The sequence below is a fragment of the Oncorhynchus mykiss genome, chromosome 1, assembly GCF_057628025.1.
Source record: "Oncorhynchus mykiss isolate SJ-2025 chromosome 1, ASM5762802v1, whole genome shotgun sequence".
NCBI lineage: Eukaryota > Metazoa > Chordata > Actinopteri > Salmoniformes > Salmonidae > Oncorhynchus > Oncorhynchus mykiss.
This window is the reverse complement of record NC_143022.1, coordinates 26,539,518-26,561,593: the sequence shown is the minus strand read 5'-3', so window position 1 is coordinate 26,561,593 and position 22,076 is coordinate 26,539,518. Positions and strand designations below refer to the sequence as shown.

Here is a 22,076-nt window from a genome sequence, read left to right as displayed (position 1 = left end):
GTTACAAGAAACAATAACCAAAATACAAGGAGTGATTAGCTTTCTGTACATCATTCTACTGTGGATGCTTGAGAACATATCAAGAGATCAATATTCTCCTCATATCTACATTCCTGAACTTACCCCATAGGGTGAAACACACTCCCTCACCCCATCCCCTCAAGCCTAGTCCAAAGCCCTACCCCTGGAGATCCAGTACAGACAAGCAGTAGAGACGGGAGTTAACCGTCTAATGCTGGGCACCTCTGCTCCCCCCCAGATAACAGGCTGTCTGTACACAACCGCAGTCGCTGCCAACCAGATCAGAGGGAAAATAAAAAAGGCAATTTTCTTTCTTCAAAAAGTAAATATCACAGCCACACACTGAGTTAAAATGTACAGGATACGAACATTCCATTCCAGCTAAACAATGGATATATAAAGTTTTGCAAAAAAAAAAATATATATATATATATTTCATACACATCTAAGGCGAAGTCGAGGGCCAGCAAACCGTGCCAATATATCCTCCAAACACCTGCTTCGAGGACAATTTCACTTTTATACAATGGGTTAAACATATTCAAATAATGATTGACAAAAAAAAACATTTTTTATCTATTCGTTTGTTTTAAATATTCCATTGCAATACTGGCTGGCAATGTTCTTATCCTTTGCGGCTAACTTACAGTCACGTCAAACAGTGCAGCCAGAATAACAGCAAGTAGCTGCTTTTGCTTTTGTTTAAGCGGTTTTCTAGTGAGATTTATTTGGATACATCCATTTCGCCTGGCATATGTGCTCTCTAGTCAGGACACTGTTGTTCCAAGGAGCTGGCCAACAACACAGCTGCCACAATCACTTCAAACTGAAGCTGGAAAGACTGCAAACTAGCTGCCTTTCGTTTAATTTTAACTGTTTTTATTGACATTTCTTTGTACATATCCTTAAAAATGATGCTGATTTATGATTTCGACTGGCTGAAAAAAGCTGCCTGCCTGTCTGTCTCATCCCGACTGCTAACCCCACACATTCATTATTATGAGGCAGCTGGAGATATAATTTCAATACTGAAACAATGTTGTAAATGTCAGAGCGAAAGACCGCAAGGTTTATACAATTCTCCGCTATTGAAAAACAATTGCTAGTTTAAAAGAAATGGGAGATAATGTAGATAATGTAGGTAATGCTTTTTGTAGTGGAAATCTAGTTTATAAATTGTCTGGCTGGGCTGATGAGACAGTGGATTACGCAGTGAGTTGGAACAGAGTAAATAGGCATTTCAACATCATAGCTTTTGCTGGTGGTAACTTGTGGAATAGACACCGGCTGGAATGCAGTTTTAATTGTCCAGGATTAGACCCACCCGTTGTACAAGAAGTAACAATCTGAGAACAGTAATATTTCACACACACACGAAGGTACCCATAAACAATAATTTCTGATGAAAAAACACAAATTAAAAAAATTGGTGAATATACAGTTTTGGAAATAAACTCTTCATATACACCCACACCTTTGCAGAAATGTGCAGAAATTCAAACTGTAGCACCACAATCAGTACTCTTCTTCCATGAAATAATCACTTTGGTGGGTCCCGAAACAAACATGTGTTCTTGTTCTGAGAATCAGCCTCTAGATCAAAGACACAAAGTATTATTGTCCTAAAAAATAATCGATATTGTGATTGGTATTTTTGTTGATGTCCATGAAGCAGACTGTCACGTTCTGACCTTAGTTCTTTTGTTATGTCTTTGTTTTAGTATGGTCAGGGCGTGAGTTGGGTGGGTTGTCTATGTTATTTTTTCTATGATTTGCTATTTCTGTGTTTGGCCTGGTATGGTTCTCAATGAGAGGCAGCTGTCAATCGTTGTCCCTGATTGAGAACCATATTTAGGGAGCCTGTTTTCTATTGTGTTTCGTGGGTGATTTTTTTCTGTATTCTGTCTACACCAGACAGGACTGTTTTGTTTCTCGTGATAATAAATTATCAATATGGACACTTACCACGCTGCGCATTGGTCCTCCTCTTCTCCTTCATACGACACAGACCATAAGGTTAAATGCTATTAGTTTTATTCTTTTGAAAAACAATATGCAAATGTCTTATCACAACACTTGATACCTTCACTGCCTTCTGCAAGCAACAGTAAAACTGTTATTTACTGCAGCCTGTTACAAGACTAATTTGAATAAGATCCACTTTGATGAATATCTTTCCACAGGAAAAAAAAAGTCGCGCAATGCAAATTTTCCAAATAACGTTACTGACTTTAATATTCTGAATGGTGGTGGAAAAAGCTCTCTGTCACAGGAAAATATTGTCTCCAAAACTCTTACCTCCAAAACATAAGGCATGTTACAAACCTTCCTGTTAGGTACATGAATTTGCTTTATGATTCACATATTCACATTCACATCCAGATTAAAAAACAAGACTTCATAATAATAATTGTCATCATTTTTAATGAAGTAACGATTAAAATGAGTCAACTATATTCAATACTTTGGTTTTGATATTCCTCTCAGGAGCCATCTGAGTTCAACCTCTGCCTTTTCCACGACAGTTCAGCTCATCCCTCTTCTGTCTAATTCCCTCTGCAGAGATCTCCTATAGAGGGACATGCAGATTCAGCCCCTCTGCTGACAGAGAACCTAACCTACTATACACACCTTCCTATCAGAGCCCCACCTCCACCACCTGCTCCCCCAAATAAATTCTCATCATTTTTATGCCATTGATGATATGCATATTCTATGCCTCTCCATGTTCCCCTATAATAAAAAATCCACCCTGTCTGATAATTATTAATAATCATAATGTTTTATTGGTGATCATTTGAATAACTCTGGAGGATAAGGATAGTGTAAAATGCTAGCATGGCAGGAATGCTTTTGCCAGTCTGCTAGGTTCTCCGGGTCTGATTCTGCAGCTCAGTGACACTCGGTCTGTTCTGTTCTGTATGTAGAGGATAGACAGGAGTGATGGTCCGGGAGCCACAAGGGATTACTGTGACGGCGATTTGCATATCAAGAATTTGAAGCAGAGAGGAAAATATCAAACCCTCCAGCCAGCAAGGTCATTGAAAATATATATATTTTTTTATCTTCATAATTTATTTTGCATATCATGCAGCGGGACACATTCTAGATGAAAAAGCAGCTTTACCGTATCACACTATTCCTGCCTGACACTGGGTCCCAGCCACTGTCTTTTATTCTGCACCACCACACCCTCATCAAACTCCTTATGTTGCACACACCAACTCCATTACACGAAAATAGCACCACACACACACACGCACACCTCATCTTCACGATTCCTTTCAGAATAAAGACAATGGTCTGCAAAATATAGCAATAATATCATTCATTAAAGAGATATTTGAGCTACACTCAGTTCCAAAAGGGTTCTGTCCTCATAGAATAACCCTTTTTGGTTCCAGAAAGAACCCTTTTGGGTTCCATGTAGAACCCCTTGGAACCCAAAATGGTACTAACTGCAACCAAGTTCTTCAAATGTTTCTCCTATGAGGACAGCTGAAGAACCCCAAGGTTCTAGAAAGCACCTTTAAAAAAAAATATTGCTTATAATCAAAGCATCTTTTTGATTTTCATGATTTTCACTATAAATAAATGCCACAAAGGCAATGTTTTGATAGACAGTGAACGTAAATAATAAATTCAAAACACTTCTTGATAACTATTGTCTATACTCATATCAATCAGTTGGGTGAAAGTGTAGATTACAACCATACGATAACCACTTATCGTATGGTCGTACCAGGATAAATACTCTAATCACACTATATTTTACCAGGTAAGCTGACTGAGAACACATTCTCGTTTACAGCAATGACCTGGAGAATAGTTACAGGGGAGAGGTGAGGGGATGAATGAGCCAATTGGAAGCTGGGGAATATTAGGTGGCCATGATGGAATGGGGCCAGGCTGGGAATTTAGCCAGGACACCGGGGTTAACACCCCTACTCTTAAGATAAGTGCCATGGGATCTTTAATGACCACAGAGAGTCAGGAAACCCGTTCAACGTCCCATCCGAAAGACGGCACCCTACACAGGGCAATGTCCCATCCGAAAGACGGCACCCTACACAGGGCAATGTCCCATCCGAAAGACGGCACCCTACACAGGGCAATGTCCCATCCGAAAGACGGCACCCTACACAGGGCAATGTCCCTATATATAAAGCAGCTAAATAGGTTTAAGAAAATAGAAATACAATTTCTATAAAGAATTGCTGAAATAATAATGTGTAAACAGATACATTCTAATTCACACTCTAATTCTAATTCACACTAATTCTAATTCACATTCTAATTTTGGCCAGGATTGGAAATTACATGGAAAATATTTCTACACTGTAAATGTATGAAAAATATGAATGATTGTGTTCATCACTGACTCATTATGACAGAGAGAGAGAGAGATGAGAGGGTCTGAAGACAGAATATATCAAATTTCCCACATGAGGCGTGGCTGCCATGACATAAACATCTAGAAAGCAGATAAATTGAGGGCAAGCACCAATCTCTGGCAGACATGAGCATGACAGTCTGCATTTGTGAGGAGGAAAATTGTTAAGTTGGACAGCTTAGGGGAGCAAGAGAGAGAGAGAGAGAGAGAGAGAAGCAGAGAGGGAGGAAGAAAGAGCGAGGAAGAAGGAGATGAAGATGGGTGTGATGAAGCTTGGGATGTCTGTGGTGAGGATCTGACCAGACCCTGCTCTCTAGTCTAAACCACCTGAAACCCCTGTACCCAGATGGACAGACAGGTGGACAGACAGGTGGACAGACAGATGGACAGACAGATGGACAGCCAGGGGACAAAAACAGATATCAGTCTGAACCAAAAACAGGGCTAAACTAAGTGACAGTAAGGAATGAGCGGAATGCTAAGACTCATAAAGAAGACGGAGATAAAAGCCTTTTCCATACAAGAAAATGTTCCTCTCCCAGAGGCTTGTGGGAAATAGCTGATAGAGCCTAAACGAATGTATGAACAAGACCACGTTCACCATGACTCCACTCCTAACATTCAGAAAAAAAGAGAGGGAGAGAAAAAAACAAGAGGGAATGAGTGCATGTCTGTGTTGGGGGGGTTGTTAGTGGTGATGGAGAGACCAGTGGTGGGGGTGGATGGAAGAGAGAGGTTGGGGGGGGGGGGGGGGGGTTCTTAACGATAAGAGAAAAATTCAGACTGGTCAAAGTTTCCCTTTTGCCAATCGTGCTCCTGATAAAGACAGCGCCTGCTTCAGTACTGATAGAAGGGCTATCTCTCACTCGCTCCCCCTCTCTCGCTCTCCCGGCAGTTAGTTTGTGAGGAAAAAGCCTATCACACTAACATCACTGTGCTGCCATCAACCAGCAACCACACAGCAATTAATATCGCTTCAATTACTGTTAAAGGGACAGGCTGGGACATGACGATAATGAAAACATCCTCAACTAGAAGAATTAAAACACGGACACATGCACACTGATGGGCACACACAAGCACACATGCACAGCTTGAAAAGAAATATGAAAGATAGATCCTGTGGATCCTTACATTATTGAACCCATTGTAGACAACACAAGAGAAGAAAAATAAATAACAAAACAGCTATGATAAGAGAGAGGAAAAAAATAAAATTATGGCAATTGCTTGTTATCTTCTCTGGTCCATGTTTGTGCTCTAAGACATGTTTTTGTAACAAGTTGAATCAAATCCCATTGTCACGTTAATGGCTGCTTCTCCCAAACAACAGCCTGGACACAACACACCATCTACACAATAACACAGCAGCTTAAACACACTCACACTTACTTTACAAAATAGTAAAGTGTTGGGGGGTGTAACGGTACACGCATTCGTACTGAACCGTTCGGTACGGGGACCTCGCGTTTTGTCTGCACTGTGAACCTGAATGAATATATCAAAAATAAACAAGTAAAAAGCACTAGGCATATAGGCTATGCCTTCGCTGCGTTGCATGCCTCTTGAGTAAATCTGAGCAGACATTTTTTTCAGGCTCTTCCATTAAAACAACTAGAGCCTGTGCGCACGCTGTAATCAAAATTCTCATCTTAATTGCCGCATTTCAAACTGTCCTTTTGTAAGGCGCAGCCGGGAACTAGCTCTGTACGATGGAGAGTGGTGGGGTCGATAAACCTGGAGGAAGATTCTCCATCATCGTTTAAATCTTCAGTTTGGGAACATTTTGTCTTCCCAGTAGATTACAAAGGGGATGGACAGAGAGAGTATGTCGCCACTGCTCAACGAGAATAGCCTATACAGCTGCCAACACCTCAAACATGCTGACGAATTTACGCCGACATCACCCCAGTATTCCTACCTGCGGACCAAGACAGAAACTCAAAGAAACAACACAACTTCGTCTCCCCTCTGCATTCAAGCAGCCCTTCGCAGCTGACTGGGCCAGAGAAATGACTAGAGCGATAGGTATGTTTATAGCCATGGATATGCACCAATTCTCGGTGGTTGAGAAGAATAGGGAGTTTCAGCACCTCATGAAAGTGCTCGACCCACATTACAAACTTTCTCCTTACACCCATTTCAGCAAACAGCTAGTACCCGCTCTATATAAGCAAAGCTGAAGTTTTCAAAGAATTGGTTAACGCACCCTGTGTTGTGCTTACTACAGATGGATGAACCTCCAGGGCTACAGGGCTACTTCACAGTGACAGCCCATCACATTACCCTGGAGTGGGAAATGACAAGTACCATGCTACAGACACGCCCCCTTTATGAGTCACAGGTGCTCATATTTTTCTCTTTGTAAGAAAACGTAGCATAGGCCTATACAATGTCTGAGCCATGTTTACATATTGATTTCACACGCATATTGCACTTTATTGAGTAATGATGAGTAATCGTGTGTTTTCATTTAAGGCATTTCATCAGGCATTATGACTCATGATCATATATGGAATCAGGAATACCAATATTTTTCTCTATAAATGAAAATTAACTACAGTAACTGCTGGCATTTCATTTTCCCGCTGTATAGAAACCCAACCCAACCGTAACCCCAAAACAGCCATATGTACCGAACCATGGGTTGGTGAACCGTTACACCTCTAACCCTTAGTTAAGACGATATTATGACACAAAAACACATAGCACATGCTCTAAACAACAAACAAGACAAAATAGTGAGCAAAACTAGACATGGATTCACAGTCTCAGACCAGTCGGACAGACAGACAAACTGACTCACCTGGACCTCTCCAATGTGGCCCGTCTTCCTCCTCTTCCATCTCCTCCCCCTCTTCTTCAGTGTGAGTTGGACCTTTCTGTTCCTCATCCTCATCATCAGGTGCACCAAGGCAGTCATGTGTCCTTGGCTCTGTTTAAAGAAGAGGTCATTAGAATAATGAGACATCCACACAAACAACAGGGTTGGTGTATATTATCATACTAGAGACATTATAAAAATGAAGACAATTCATAAGAGGCTAGATGTCCATCCAGAGGCTACAGTATTTATACATTTTCCTCTTCATTTATTTAATCTCTGTGTGTGTGTGTGTGTGTGTGTGTGTGTGTGTGTGTGTGTATATGGAATGTCACTTCATCACAAGTGAGTGTGTGCGTGTGTACATTGCATCTACCCCATACAGACTTTCCTCGTCAGTAGCGGTTCCTGTCTGTTGATCAAAGCCCTCAGAATAAAGCCTCCATAGCTGTGTAACACAACACCTCAGTATGGAGATGGACCACAGAGAGAAAACCTCATTAGAGACCATGTCTAGTGATCTCTCCCTCTCTTTCTCTGTTTCTCTCTGTCTCATAAAGGCAAATCACCTTCAACAAAGACACAGACAGACACAATATACACTCTAATCACTGCCATCAATATCCCTGTCTGTCTTTGATGAAGGTGACTACTGAATCGCTCCCTCTGATCGAAGTGATCACTGTATGGGGAGAACTCAACCTCCTCTTTGACTTTGGTATCATACACTTTACTTCCAGAGTGTTCCTACCTGGCCGAATGGGTTGATTATTAGCCAATAGCTTAATCAGAGGGACTCTCCCTCCCTCCCGCCCCTGCCCCCTCCCCATCACCCCACCCCGATAACACCTCAGTCGTGTGCACAAAGGGCATGTTTACCATTGCATTCCCGCTCAGATAAACAGCGATAGCTCTCGATCGATACCAGCCATAAACGTCAGCCCACGTGACGCCGAGGTGCTGTTATTAATGTAACAGTTGGAGATTAGATCTGCATCGTCAAATAAATCAACCATCAACACCCACCACACACACTCAGCCTTTCCCAGCACATCAGACCCCCCCCCCCCCCCCCCCCCCCCCCCACACACACACACACACACTACCAATCCTCCCTCCCTGCCTAAACAGTCCCGTTATTTTCAGCTATAAATCACATTGAATGGCACATTGATTTTATCCTGCAGCGCTCAGCTGGGGGAGTGGAGCTGGAACCACAGTTATTGCGTTTAATATTATCAATATTATCTCCCATATCATCTGAGTCGAGGAGGAGTCAACAGAGACTTTTCTGCCGCCCCCTCTCTCCCTCACTCTCTACCACTACCCCCCTCCCTTCTCTGCCCCCCACCCCCCCTCCTCTCCTCCACCCCCACCCAACCGAGACAGCCTCCATCAATCTGATAAGCAGAACTTCCCGTCACACCTGCAGGGCAAAGTCACCCAACAACCTGAACTTCTACACACAGACTCCTCTTTGTCCTCCCCAACTTCTTATTCATTCTGCATCTCCCTCCCTACTGCGTTGTTGTCCGCTCTGAACTCCACCAGTTCCCTTAGAGACAAAAACAGGGATGCTACTTGAGCGCAAAGGCCCTAAGAAAAGAGAGAGATATTTGGAGCAGTAGTGTTGGCCTCTCTCACTCACCACTTTTTGACTACCATATTTTGATAAGCCTAATGTCTCTGACAAGGGTTCTTGTTTCACTTAGTTTCTGCATTCACCTGTAGACCATAGACCACATCAGACGCAGAGATTAAAGGAACATTGAAAGGAAGCAAAGTCACACCATGACAGAGAGAGATGGATTGAGCAGATGAGTGGTGTGTGTGTGTGTGTGTGTTCAATTTACTGTGTGAATTAATATATTTGTTTTCTGGCTAGAAGATGAACACAGAACGGGTCCTGTTACTGGTAGAATGTGTTTTTCTCTCAAAGTTATCAGGCGGTTATCGCCTCTGTTTCTCTCTCCCAGATGGTAGATAAGGGACCTTGCCTTTATTAGCCAGTGCTGGCCTGATAAAGACCTGGTATTGATCCCAGGTTGAAAGAGCAGGTTCGTCAAACACGGTTGATTTACAGAGAGATGATAATGGCAGCACTGGGCAACTGAGGAACCCCAGGGAGAGAGAGTTAAATCAACAAGGTGACGTGTCGCTTTTCTCCATTCAGTTGCGGGGAAGAAGACAAAGACGAGAAAAAAACAGAAACACACAAAATTACACACTATTTGCCTCTGAAATATAATCAACATTTTATTCTTAGCCCACACACACAATCACATTTAATTCTCTCATCCTCACCTGCAGTATACAAGCTGAAGGCGACACACACACACACACACACACGCGCGCGCGCGCGCACACACACACACGCACACACACACACACACACACACACACACACACACACACACACACACACACACACACACACACACACACACACACACACACACACACACACACACACACACACACACACACACACAAATGGGTAATCTCTAATGTAGTCTTGATTAACACCTGACAGAATGTACATGGGTTTATCAAACCAAGCCAACGAACAGACGCTTATCACTCCAGCCCCAAATTTCACAAGAGCAGGAATTTTTATGATTGAAATAAGAAATACAGAAATCTTGAATAACTCAAAATAATATTTCTCCAAACTCCACTATCACAGGATAAGTGGAAAATCTGAGGAAAAGATGTGGGGCCAAGCAGTGATGGCAAGATCTGATCAAAAGGAAACCTTGGTCGATGCTTTAGACATAAGGAAAATGTGAAATAATATTTTTTAACATTCATTTATGGTGTGTACCTATTCTGTACAGTTTAAGTTAACAATTAACAAGTAGTGAGATATTGAGATATGATGAATTTATGAGTTTAGTGGTTACATAGGACTGGCAGTTGATTTGAGAGAGTTTATAACTTATAACCCAGGAACCACAGAATGTATATTTTACCGTACAACTAATCAAGAAATTATAAATAGGGTGAATCATTGAAATCATCAATCCAAATCTAAAATAATCCTTGAGTCAACATAACAATTAGGCCTCAGTCTTACCTACAGTAGTGAAGAAAGACAAGTATAAAATGAATTACTAGTACAAAATGACTGACAACGAGACTGAGACGATGCTATCAATCTCCAAGATCATGGTGCCATAACAGAAGTCTAACTGTTGTATTAACCAACTGACATGACGAGCTCACCACAGAAAGCTCCACAGAATGAAACAGGGCACTTTCCAAAAAACGTTGATGCCCTGGAGGAGAATGGAAAGCGGTATTTAAGAGGGGAACCAGGGAGCTGGCACTGGCACTAGAATTTGAGGGGCATATGTTTGGGAACACTGGCACAGAGCCATGACGTTCACAGCATCTGAGCTTACCAGCTCAGAGATATGAGCTAAGACGACACCAGGCACTCCCTGAGTTATGTTGCATGGTTAGGCCATCATTGTAAATAAGAATGTGTTCTTAACTGACAAGCCTAGTTAAATAAAGTTAAATAAATGTAAAAAATTCAAATGAATTAGGGTATGGATTCCTTCACCTGATGTTATTGGGCTGTGGGTTAGTGGTTGATGCCTTCACATAAATGAGTAAAGATTTTCAAGAGAACAACTGTATGTTTCTCAGTGCTACCCCAGGCTGAGAGAGCGCATATTCATTGTACAGGGGGGTAAACATAGATGGGAGAGCTCACCTTCATTGAACAGGGGGGTGAACAGAGGTGTGAGAGCTCACCTTCAATGTACAGGGGGGTATATGGTGGTGGACTGGAGCTGTCACATTCTGCTGAGTCCTCTGGGTCCGAGGCTCCACCCTCATCGCCTGATAGGCTGACGTCATCAGGTGTGTTGTCCTCATCACCTTCCAGGTCCCCAGTAGAACCTTCCAGAAGAATCAAGAGGGAGCATTTAATTAAATTGAACATTTTTACTCATTTATGTGAAGGCATCAACCACTAACCCACAGCATAATAACATCAGGTGAAGAAATCCATACCCTAATTCATTTTTTAATTTTTAATTTAACCTCTATTTAACTAGGCTAGTCAGTTAATTTTTAATTTAACCTCTATTTAACTAGGCTAGTCAGTTAATTTTTAATTTAACCTCTATTTAACTAGGCTAGTCAGTTAATTTTTAATTTAACCTCTATTTAACTAGGCTAGTCAGTTAAGAACAAATTCTTATTTACAATGATGGCCTACCCCAGCCAATGCTGGGCCAATTGTGCGCTGCCCTATGGGACCCCCAATCACGGCCGGATGTGATACAGCCTGGATTCAAACCAGGGACTGTAGTGACGCCTCCTGCACTGAGATGCAGTGCCTTAGACCGCTGTGCCACTCAGGAGCCCGAAATTCATGACGATATATTTATCAATTTGAATTGAATAAAATTACAATAGAATATTGTGCTGTCACTATCCAGTAGAGATTACTGAACAGAAAGCTCTGAAGTTATTTCATTTTACATTTCATGTCCCTTGTAAAATTGGTATCGTAGAATTAGGTGTGGCCCCAGAAAAATTAAGGATATCAAATTCTGCGCAATAGATTGAATGTGTGGGGAAAATGTTGCCATTCCCTGAACACAACACTGATAATACATTTTATATTTGGTACATTAAAGGGGTTTTAATACTGTCATAAAATGATTAACTCACATCACACCTGACATTGCATTTCTATAATCCCTGCTGACTACTCACGATTACACTGCTGGGCTATTTTAGACCGGTGAGGATAGCCTAAATTAACGCATGATAATAGAGATTTTGAATATTATGTTTTAAAATAATAAAAATGAATTCATATGCATTATATTAATTGTCATTCAGACTAAATAAAACAAAGGATGAAAATACAAAACCTCAGACCCTGTCCCCTTCATCACTTTGCTGTTCTTCATTGTCTCGTTCTATTGGTACGGGTCGGGAAAATACATAGAAAGACATTCTCATTCTTATTTCTAATGGGTGCAGCTCTCTCCTCAGTGTTTGAGAAACACACAGAAAAGGTTCTACATGAGACCCCTCTAATATAAAAAAAGCCCACCAGTATTTCAAATCACATTGGATGACACAACTCTCTGTAGACAGAACTTCACAGCCTATTCCCATGAGAACACTGAGAGACAGATTATAAATTAATCCACGGACCTATTCCATAAAGAGGATTAGGAACTGTCAAGTCAGTGTAAATGGTTAACATTCTACTGATTACCATGGGAGAAGAAACCAAACAAATGCATACACAAGGCATTACAATTAAGTATTGGGGCACAACGCATCATTTTAAACAAGTATATTTTAGTCAAATTAATGCTGCATATTAAAATGGGATTTTACCCCATAGTTTGTAAATTAATTTCCATGAGGTTGTGATGAGCGAAGTGGGATTGTTCCAAGCTAAAGCCGTGACCGGGGGCGTATATATTTACACTCATAGAACAAAGAGCCCTATAATCTATACAAAGCACACAACAATACCCGTGAATAAAGAGTCTTGTAGAAAAAGGAAAAAGCTATTTTTCTAATTCTGTTAATTTCACTTCCAAGCAATTAAAACGAGGCGGAGATAATGCTTGGAAACAATTGCTGCCTGACAAAAGTGTTTCTGTCTTTGTAAATGAAACATCTTTAGGCTAATTTCACTGTAATGGTTCACTGTAATTTCAGATAAAATTAACACAGTTAGATTTGAACCTTAACAAATAAAATAGAGGAAAGAAAAAAGATCGATCCCGAACACAATATTTTTTGAATTATGTGGCTCGAGCTTTGGTTGATATAATTTTCAGTATCTGTGAGAACATTTTCATACAATTAATTTTCCTTTAATCATAATTGTACAAAGAGACTTCTCTGTATAAAATTCCAATTATATTTCGTGTTTAAAATGTAAGTTTGAATTATGATTTCTTTCCTCATTAGTGTTCTGGTTTAATGAATCAATCGCCGCATCACTGCTTTCAGACATCAAATGGTGTGGAAAAAGTTTTAACTTTTGCCTCTTTTATCTACTAAGAAATATTATATTTTTCTCTCTTCAGGATAGTTGGAAGAAAGGATAGTACAGGCTACTTGATAAGCATTGTACCATCCAACTTTATTTGCACTTTTCAAAGTTATAACCACTAATTATAACTTTAAAACTCGTTAAATAAATGGATATCAGAATTTGACTGAACAAATCAAAGAATGGGATAAATAAATGACTTTGCTAACCAATCTAATTAGGTACATTACCTATCTGAAAAACAACCCAGGAATGTATCACACAGAGTTGTTCACAGAGTTGTATGTTAGTGTGATTTGAGGAGCAAGTGTCCGGAATATCAATCCAAAAAGTATTGAACCATTGAATACCTGCATGTGAGAGACAGGTAGTATGACCTGCACTGATGCCATAAGCCAGATTCTGAAATAAGTCTCAAGCCAGTCATATGTGTTCTTTCTCACAGAGACACACACAAATACTAGCCTGCATGCATCTGTGACACAGAAGTTGGTAATCTTAAGGACATGAGTGAAAAAGAGAGAGAGAAGGGGAAAGAACTCAGAGCAGCCTCTAACTCTATCTGACACTCTAAGGCAGCACAGAACAAAGTGTTGAGCTGATGAAGGCAGAGGAGATACTGCTTTATTAACTCGCCGTCCACATCAAACCAGTGTGCTCAGCAGCGGTGATTAAACACAGAGACAACACATCAAACCTGCATGCTCAACAAGCCTGATTAAACAGCCGCCACCCCTCGCCAGCTCTTACATTAATAACCATCTTACAAAACAGTAAAACTAGAAGAGAAGCGCTACTTGTATCAGACAATCAGAGATTTGTGAGAAAGAAGAACGTCTTAAAGGAGGATATTTAGAGTAAGAGAGGCCCCTTTGGTATGTACTCTTGAGGAGGGAACTGGGCTACCTGACTGAGTCACATGCTGAAGAGGAGCCTCTTATTGATCAGATTAAAGGGAATAACGAACCAAACATTATGTGAACTTCTGTTCTATAATGTCTTCCCAGCTGAACCCGTTCAAAGCCCATTTCAATGATCAGAATTCAGCTTTTGTTATACTGTGCAAAGAATTCAGTCCATGCGATCAGATTGATTTCTCTAATTTGATGTCTAGCAACAACAACAAAAAATTGTCTATGATCCGAGGCAATGATGACTTCATTGATTACTCAGAAAATGTTCAAAAATCTAGCAAAACATATCAATTTTTCAACACCTGTGAAATCCTGGTGACGTTATTGATCCCTCTGCAGATCTCCAAATCTCCTGCAATGATGGTTAAGTACTCCACTGACCGACAGATGACAGACCAGGGTGCAGTGAAGTGACGGGTGCCAGAGGTGCCACGTGACTGATGTCACCACAGTCCCTGACATAGCCGATAAGCCTGAGGACTCTCACTGCCCTGCCAGCTGATGAGTGGCAGGGACTCACTGTGGTCTGGCTGCAGACAGACAGGTGTAGAGAGTTAGAGCAATGGATAGGGGCCGGCACACCACTCTAACTGGGTTCAGAATGATCATACCACTCCTTGGCTCCCTCGACAGCCATCAGTGAAGACCCAGGCCCACATAGAGGCTGGAGAGAATCCACAGGCCAGTGGGCAGTCACACACTCTACAATGCTTGTACATGGGCATAAATGGGAAATAAGTATGGTTGGTACACTACCTACCTTTCTTTCATAAACACACATTTTATGTAGAATGTTGGGGTTGTGGAACAGAAAATAAGTCATCCACATTTTAGTGGCTGAATCTCATGTCATAGAAGACATAGCTGCTAGACTAATAAAGTAAATATGAAAAGAACAGAAAGGCCCGCACACTGAATATGCTAGTGGGCATAGTGGGTGTGAATACAATACAAAACATGGCTATAGAAAAGCACTTTAAGGCATATTCAATCATCAGAGGTACATGTAGGTATCAAGGATTAAATATACAAATCGGGCCGAGTTGTAACCTAGACAACAGTAAGATAACATTACATTGAAAACTGTTAGAATATCCGCCCACAAGACCATCACGCGCAGGACGTGTGGTGTCGTAGATACAATTACACATGACCTACTTCAAAACAACTTGTGTACCTCTGATATTCTGGTATCCATGATTAGGGCACATAGCCATTATAGAAAATATATAAAAAGTGTACTGATATACAATATGACCAGACCTGGATGGCAAGACATATCACAACACAATATATTTATGTAAGAATTGGTCTGATGTCAAACTCTTGGTTAAGACATTTTGGTGGCATAGTGGAGGAACTGTGAATCAAATACAACTCTGTTTTCAATAATAAATTATCAGTCTTAACATGTTCAATACCAATGTATCTCAGAGAGCTAATGTTGTGACGAGCCTCATTTTATTCCCTCACTTTATAAATCAGTAGCATATCTGTGAGCAGTACTCTGTCACACAACTGTTAAATACAACCAGACTAAAAACAGCCAGACAGTCATAAAATATATGCAGACAGATATGAGAGTTATAGCCTGCAACTAAATAGAAAAATATATCTGCATAAAACGTCTCAACACCATCAGTGAAATCATATGAATGAGCGATTACAATATTTATGATAATGAGTGTGATTATAATATGATGATAATGTGTGGTAATGATATTTATATGCACAGGGCATTGGAGCACTTCAAACAGGGCCCGCCTGATCCCGAATTTGGACGTGACAGCAGGACGTCAAACATCAAACAGTCAAATCCCCGGACAGAGCAATGAGGTACAGAAGCTTTGACAAACCCTCCCCCATTTTCCTTTACACCGCCCTAAACTAAATCTCTCGCCCACTTTCTCTCTATTCCTCACTCTCTTTTCCCTTTACTACATCCCTCTCTTCGTCCTATAATCATCATCCCTCTATTTATCCCATTTTCACCCTGCCATCTCCCTTTTATAGTCTTGCTCTCCCTCTTTCTTCCTCTCCCTTCCTCCCTCTCTACCCCCCCCCCCCCCCTTCCCTCTCGCTCTGAAAAAAACACTGTGACTGGGAGCGTCACTCTGTGCGGATAGCTGGGAGCCGTTCTCGGTTATCGGCTCCTGCAGACTCTCTCTGCTGGTCTGATCTGTCTCCTCTTCATTAAGCAAATACGCCGACGTGGAAATGAAAACATAATAGCTATTTGATTTCCAGCGAGATATTTTGCATATTGGTTCGGAGCTGATAGTGGAATTTCATCAAGTCTGGTTTTTTTCATGCTTTAAAAACTGAATTACTGAGCTGGGCGGCTTCAGCAGGATTTCTTTACATTGCTGGGAAGAGCAAAAAAAAAAGAGTCCCCAGGAAGACTACTTAAACGATTAAATATCCCCCATTCCCCTTTTGATAACACAGAAGAAATTTTAAGAATTCACAGTGCTTTAGGTTCACTATACAAATCAGAGATAGGACAGAGAAAATTAACTCCTTAATGAGCAGGAGCTGTCTCCCTGATAATGGTCCAGGGGAGATGACAGGGTGGGACACGATGGGAAGAATGAACCCACAGAAAGAGAAGGGGAAGAGGGAAGGAAAATAGGAAGTAGTCAATAACATGGAGGAGGGGGGATCAGCTTCCCCCTGCCTGGATATTGCTCTGTGGGCCATGAGAGGGCAGGTGTGATGGTAGATAGCGATAGCACCATAGTTACCCACTGCCCAGCATCGCCATAGTGATGGATGGTCCAGTGCAGGTGTATCCTTCATAGCCCCATGAGAGAAAAACTACCCTTGCAAGGGGAGATCAGCAAAACCTCTTCACACCAATCTATCAGATAACCCCACCTCTCAAGAGGATATTTCTGCTGGACAAAAATATATCTTCCTCTTGTTTTCCATGTTGGAACATGGTGTTTTTAGCCCTGATAGAGTCAAACTGTCTATGAACTTAACACAGACACTGATACACACTATACAGCATTACATTCACAATGGCATTCTGACTTTTTCATCGAGCTACACTACACACTAACACAGAATTTTCGGCAAGATTCTTTGAGTCGATATTGTGTGACACTTTATGGGCAGCAGGGGGGGAAGCAAGTTGTTTAAGACACTCATTATACCAACTACCCCTTAAACCTTGAGATATATTCCCCCACATCAATGGCATCAAACTGGCATTATGTGCACCAAGGCACAATGACAAAATATCCTGTGATGGCAAGGAAATTACATAAGATTTGATCACCTATGTTTGGGTGTAGAATACAGATCATTATCAGAGGATTTGCATTTGTCAATCAACTTCACACGGCTTCAATTCAACAGGTTCCTGGAATGTAACATATTCAAGAGCATAGCAACATCTAGTTTTGTGACCTAGCAATGAGCTGGTGACCTCAACTAGAGGTCGATCGGAATGGCCGATTAATTAGGACCGATTTCAAGTTTTCATAACAATCGGAAATCGATGTTTTTGGGCGCCGTTTAAAAAAAAACACCTTTATTTCATCTTTATTTAACTAGGCAAGTCAGTTAAGAACACATTCTTATTTTCAATGACAGCCTAGGAACAGTGGGTTAACTGCCTTGTTCAGGGGCAGAACGACAGATTTTCACCTTGTCAGCTCGGGGGACCCAATCATGCTAGTCCAACGCAATAACGACCTGTCTCTCTCTCATTGCACTCCACAAGTTACGTAAATGCAGTAAACCAAGATAAGTTGCTAGCTAGCTAGCATTAAACTTATCTTATAAAAAACAATCAATCATAATCACTAGTTAACTACACATGGTTGATGATATTACTAGATATTATCTAGCGTGTCCTGCGTTGCATATAATCTGACTGAGCATACAAGTATCTGACTGAGCGGTGGTAGGCAGAAGCAGGCACGTAAACATTCATTCAAACAGCACTTCCGTGCGTTTTGCCAGCAGCTCTTCGTTGTGCGTCAAGCATTGCGCTGTTTATGACTTCAAGCCTATCAACTCCCGAGATGAGGCTCGTGTAACCGATGTGAAATGGCTAGATAGTTAGCGCGCGCTAATTGCTGTTGTGTTGCTGGTTCGAGCCCAGCTAGGAGCGAGGAGAGGGACGGAAGCTACACTGTTACACTGGCAATACTAAAGTGCCTATAAGAACATCCAATAGTCAAAGGTTAATGAAATACAAATGGTATAGAGGGAAATAGTCCTATAATTCCTATAATAACTACAACCTAAAACTTCTTACTTGGGAATATTGAAGACTCATGTTAAAAGGAACCACCAGCTTTCATATGTTGTCATGTTCTGAGCAAGGAGCTGAAACATTAGCTTTCTTACATGGCACATATTTTACATGGAACATTTTGCATTTTTACTTTCTTCTCCAACACTTTGTTTTTGCATTATTTAAACCAAATGGAACATGTTTCATTATTTACTTGAGGCTAAATTGATTTCATTTATGTATTATATTAAGTTAAAATAAGTGTTCATTCAGTATTGTTGTAATTGTCATTATTACAAATAAATAAATAAATACAAATTTATGGTCCTCCAATAATATGGTCCTCCAATAATCGGTATCGGTATTGAAAAATCATAATCGGTCGACCTCTAAACTCAACCATACAGGGTTTTCATTTCTTTGACTGTCCTTGTTCATCTACTTATAATAACAATAACTGTTGAAACTATAACAGTCATCTAAACAGCAACATTTAACAGTAATGTTCAACAGGTTTAAATGTGGATTAGAAATGACATTGTATTATCATAATGAGGTTTTTATATTGCCAGTACAGCATATGCTCCCTCTCTAGGACATGTTGAATAATGTCCCTTCCCTCCCTAGACACACATCACAACGGTTCCTACTTGGCACCTCATCAAACACTCTCCTGGTGAAATATGGTCATTATTATCAAGACCATGATCAAATCAAATTAAATGTATTTGTCACATGCGCCGAATACAACAGGTGTCGACTTTACCGTGAAATGCTTACATACGAGCCCTTTCCCAACAATGTTGGTACTCTCTGAGGTCATTAAAGATTCCATGGCACTTATCGTAAGAGTAGGGGTGTTAACCCCAGTGTCCTGGCTAAATTCCCAATCTGGACCTCAAACCATCACGGTCACCTAATAATCCCCAGTTTACAATTGGCTTATTCATCCCCCTCCTCTCCCCTGTAACTATTCCCCAGGTCGTTGCTGCAAATGAGAACGTGTTCTCAGTCAACTTACCTGGTAAAATAAAGGATAAATAAATGTAGAGTTAAAAAGTCATAAAAAATTTGCTAATTAAAAAGGAAATAGTAACACAATCAAATAACAATAACGAGGCTATATACATGGAGTATAAGTACCAAGTCAATGTGCAGGGGTACAAAATAGTTGAGGCAATATGTACATGGAGGTAGGGGTAAAAGTGACTGGGCAATCAGTATAGATAATAAACAGAGTAGCAGCAGTGTATGTGAAGAGTGTGAGAATGTGTGTGTGTGTGTGTGTGTGTGTGTGTGTGTGTGTGTGTGTGTGTGTGTGTGTGTGTGTGTGTGTGTGTGTGTGTGTGTGTGTGTGTGTGTGTGTGTGTGTGTGTGTGTGTGTGTGTGTGTGTGTGTGTGTGTGTGATACTATCCCATAGAGGTTATATGCGCAGGACCCTATAGGTCTGAGCCTATTGTTCACTCATTATCAGATGTACATTGTGTCAGAATGTGTGTGTTGTCAAAAGGAGACATCCTCAATGTACAATATGTGCGCCTATTTTCTTGTGTTTAAAATGTAATTGCATTTTAAGAGACGGTTTTGCGTCATTTTTTCTGTATGTGGGAGGGCTATTTTGGATACCTATCTCTCCCAATAATACATAGACACACACACACACACACAACACAATACACACGGAGACATAAACACAACCACCACTAACAACATTGACAATAATTTCACCTAACGAGGAAAAAAGGCAGCTGCAACTGTGTCTATCTCCTCTTCATAGTCGTATTTGCTCTTGGGCGGAAAGTACAGCCGGAGCAGAGCACATGAGGGGAGAACCAGGGGGAGTTGAGTTGCCAGGCGGCTAGAGCCGAGACCCTGGACTATTGAAGCCAGGCAGGCAGACAAGAGCCAGGCGATAGGCACCCTGATAAAAGATAGAAAATAGCAACAAATCTTAACTTTCCAACCATCCCAAGATCCATGGGGAGGTGGGTTGAATCAACTACATATTGCATCGCTCCCTATCCATCTCTTCCCCCCTGACGAACTCACACACACATCCCTCCAATTCACTTTTTCACAATTGAGTGTGTGTGTACAGAAACTGGATAGTGGGACCTTATGCAATAACATTCTCTGTATGCAAATCAAATCAAATACAATGTTATTGGTCGCATTACACATGTTTAGCAGATGTTATTGCGTGTATAGCGAAATGCTTGTGTTCCTAGCTCCAACAGTGCAGTGGTATTTAACAATACACAACAATACACACAAATCTACTTAGGAAGCAACACTGATAAATTTCACATGCTGTTGTGCAAATGGAATAGACAACAGGTGGAAATTATAGGCAATTAGCAAGACACCAACAATAAAGGAGTGGTTCTGCAGGTGGTGACCACAGACCACTTCTCAGTTCCTATACTTCCTGGCTGATGTTTTGGTCACTTTTGAATGCTGGCGGTGCTTTCACTCTAGTGGTAGCATGAGACGGAGTCTACAACCCACACAAGTGGCTCAGGTAGTGCAGCTCATCCAGGATGGAACATCAATGTGAGCTGTGGAAAGAAGGTTTGCTGTGTCTGTCAGCGTAGTGTCCAGAGCATGGAGGCGTTACCAAGAGACAGGCCAGTAAGGAGACGTGGAGGAGGCCGTAGGAGGGCAACAACCCAGCAGCAGGACCGCTACCTCCGCCTTTGTGCAGGGAGGAGCAGGAGGAGCACTGCCAGAGCCCTGCAAAATGACCTCCAGCAGGCCACATATGTGCATGTGTCTGCTCAAACGTCCACAGGTGGGGGTTGTGCTTACAGCCCAACACCGTGCAGGACGTTTGGCATTTGCCAGAGAACACCAAGATTGGCAAATTCGCCACTGGCGCCCTGTGCTCTTCACAGATGGAAGCAAGTTCACACTGAGCACATGTGACAGACGTGACAGAGTCTGGAGACGCCGTGGAGAATGTTCTGCTGCCTGAAACATCCTCCAGCATGACCGGTTTGGCGGTGGGTCAGTCATGGTGTGGGGTGGCATTTCTTTGGGGGGCAGCACAGCCCTCCATGTGCTCGCCAGAGGTAGCCTGACTGCCAATAGGTACCGAGATGAGATCCTCAGACCCCTTGTGAGACCATATGCTGGTGCGGTTGGCCCTGGGTTCCTCCTAATGCAAGACAATGCTAGACCTCATGTGGCTGGAGTGTGTCAGCAGTTCCTGCAAGAGGAAGGCATTGATGCTATGGACTGGCCCGCCCGTTCCCCAGACCTGAATCCAATTGAGCACATCTGGGACATCATGTCTCGCTCCATCCACCAACGCCACGTTACACCACAGACTGTCCAGGAGTTGGCGGATGCTTTAGTCCAGGTCTGGGAAGAGATCCCTCAGGACACCATCCGCCACCTCATCAGGAGCATGCCCAGGCGTTGTAGGGAGGTCATACAGGCACGTGGAGGCCACACACACTACTGAGCCTCATTTTGACTTGTTTTAAGGACATTACATCAAAGTTGGATCAGCCTGTAGTGTGGTTTTCCACTTTAATTTTGAGTGTGACTCCAAATCCAGACCTCCATGGGTTGATAAATTTTATTTCCATTGATAATTTTTGTGTGATTTTGTTGTCAGCACATTCAA

At 41.6% G+C, this 22,076-nt stretch overlaps 1 protein-coding gene across 6 annotated transcripts in view; it reads right to left on the bottom strand.

The window, feature by feature from the left end:
* The window catches only part of LOC110519941 (zinc finger protein ZFPM1), a 95,478-nt gene that overhangs the window by 36,500 nt on the left and 36,902 nt on the right, over window positions 1-22,076 (bottom strand). For 4 of the 6 annotated variants that reach the window (XM_021596842.3, XM_021596832.3, XM_090217246.1 and 1 more), the window contains exons 2-3: window positions 11,001-11,147; window positions 7,221-7,349 (exon numbers count right to left, since the gene is read on the bottom strand). In XM_021596842.3, the coding sequence (XP_021452517.1) occupies window positions 7,221-7,349; window positions 11,001-11,147 (276 nt within the window). The remainder of the gene's footprint in view (window positions 1-7,220; window positions 7,350-11,000; window positions 11,148-22,076) is intronic. The other 2 variants (XM_021596853.3, XM_090217434.1) reach the window with 1 other exon arrangement.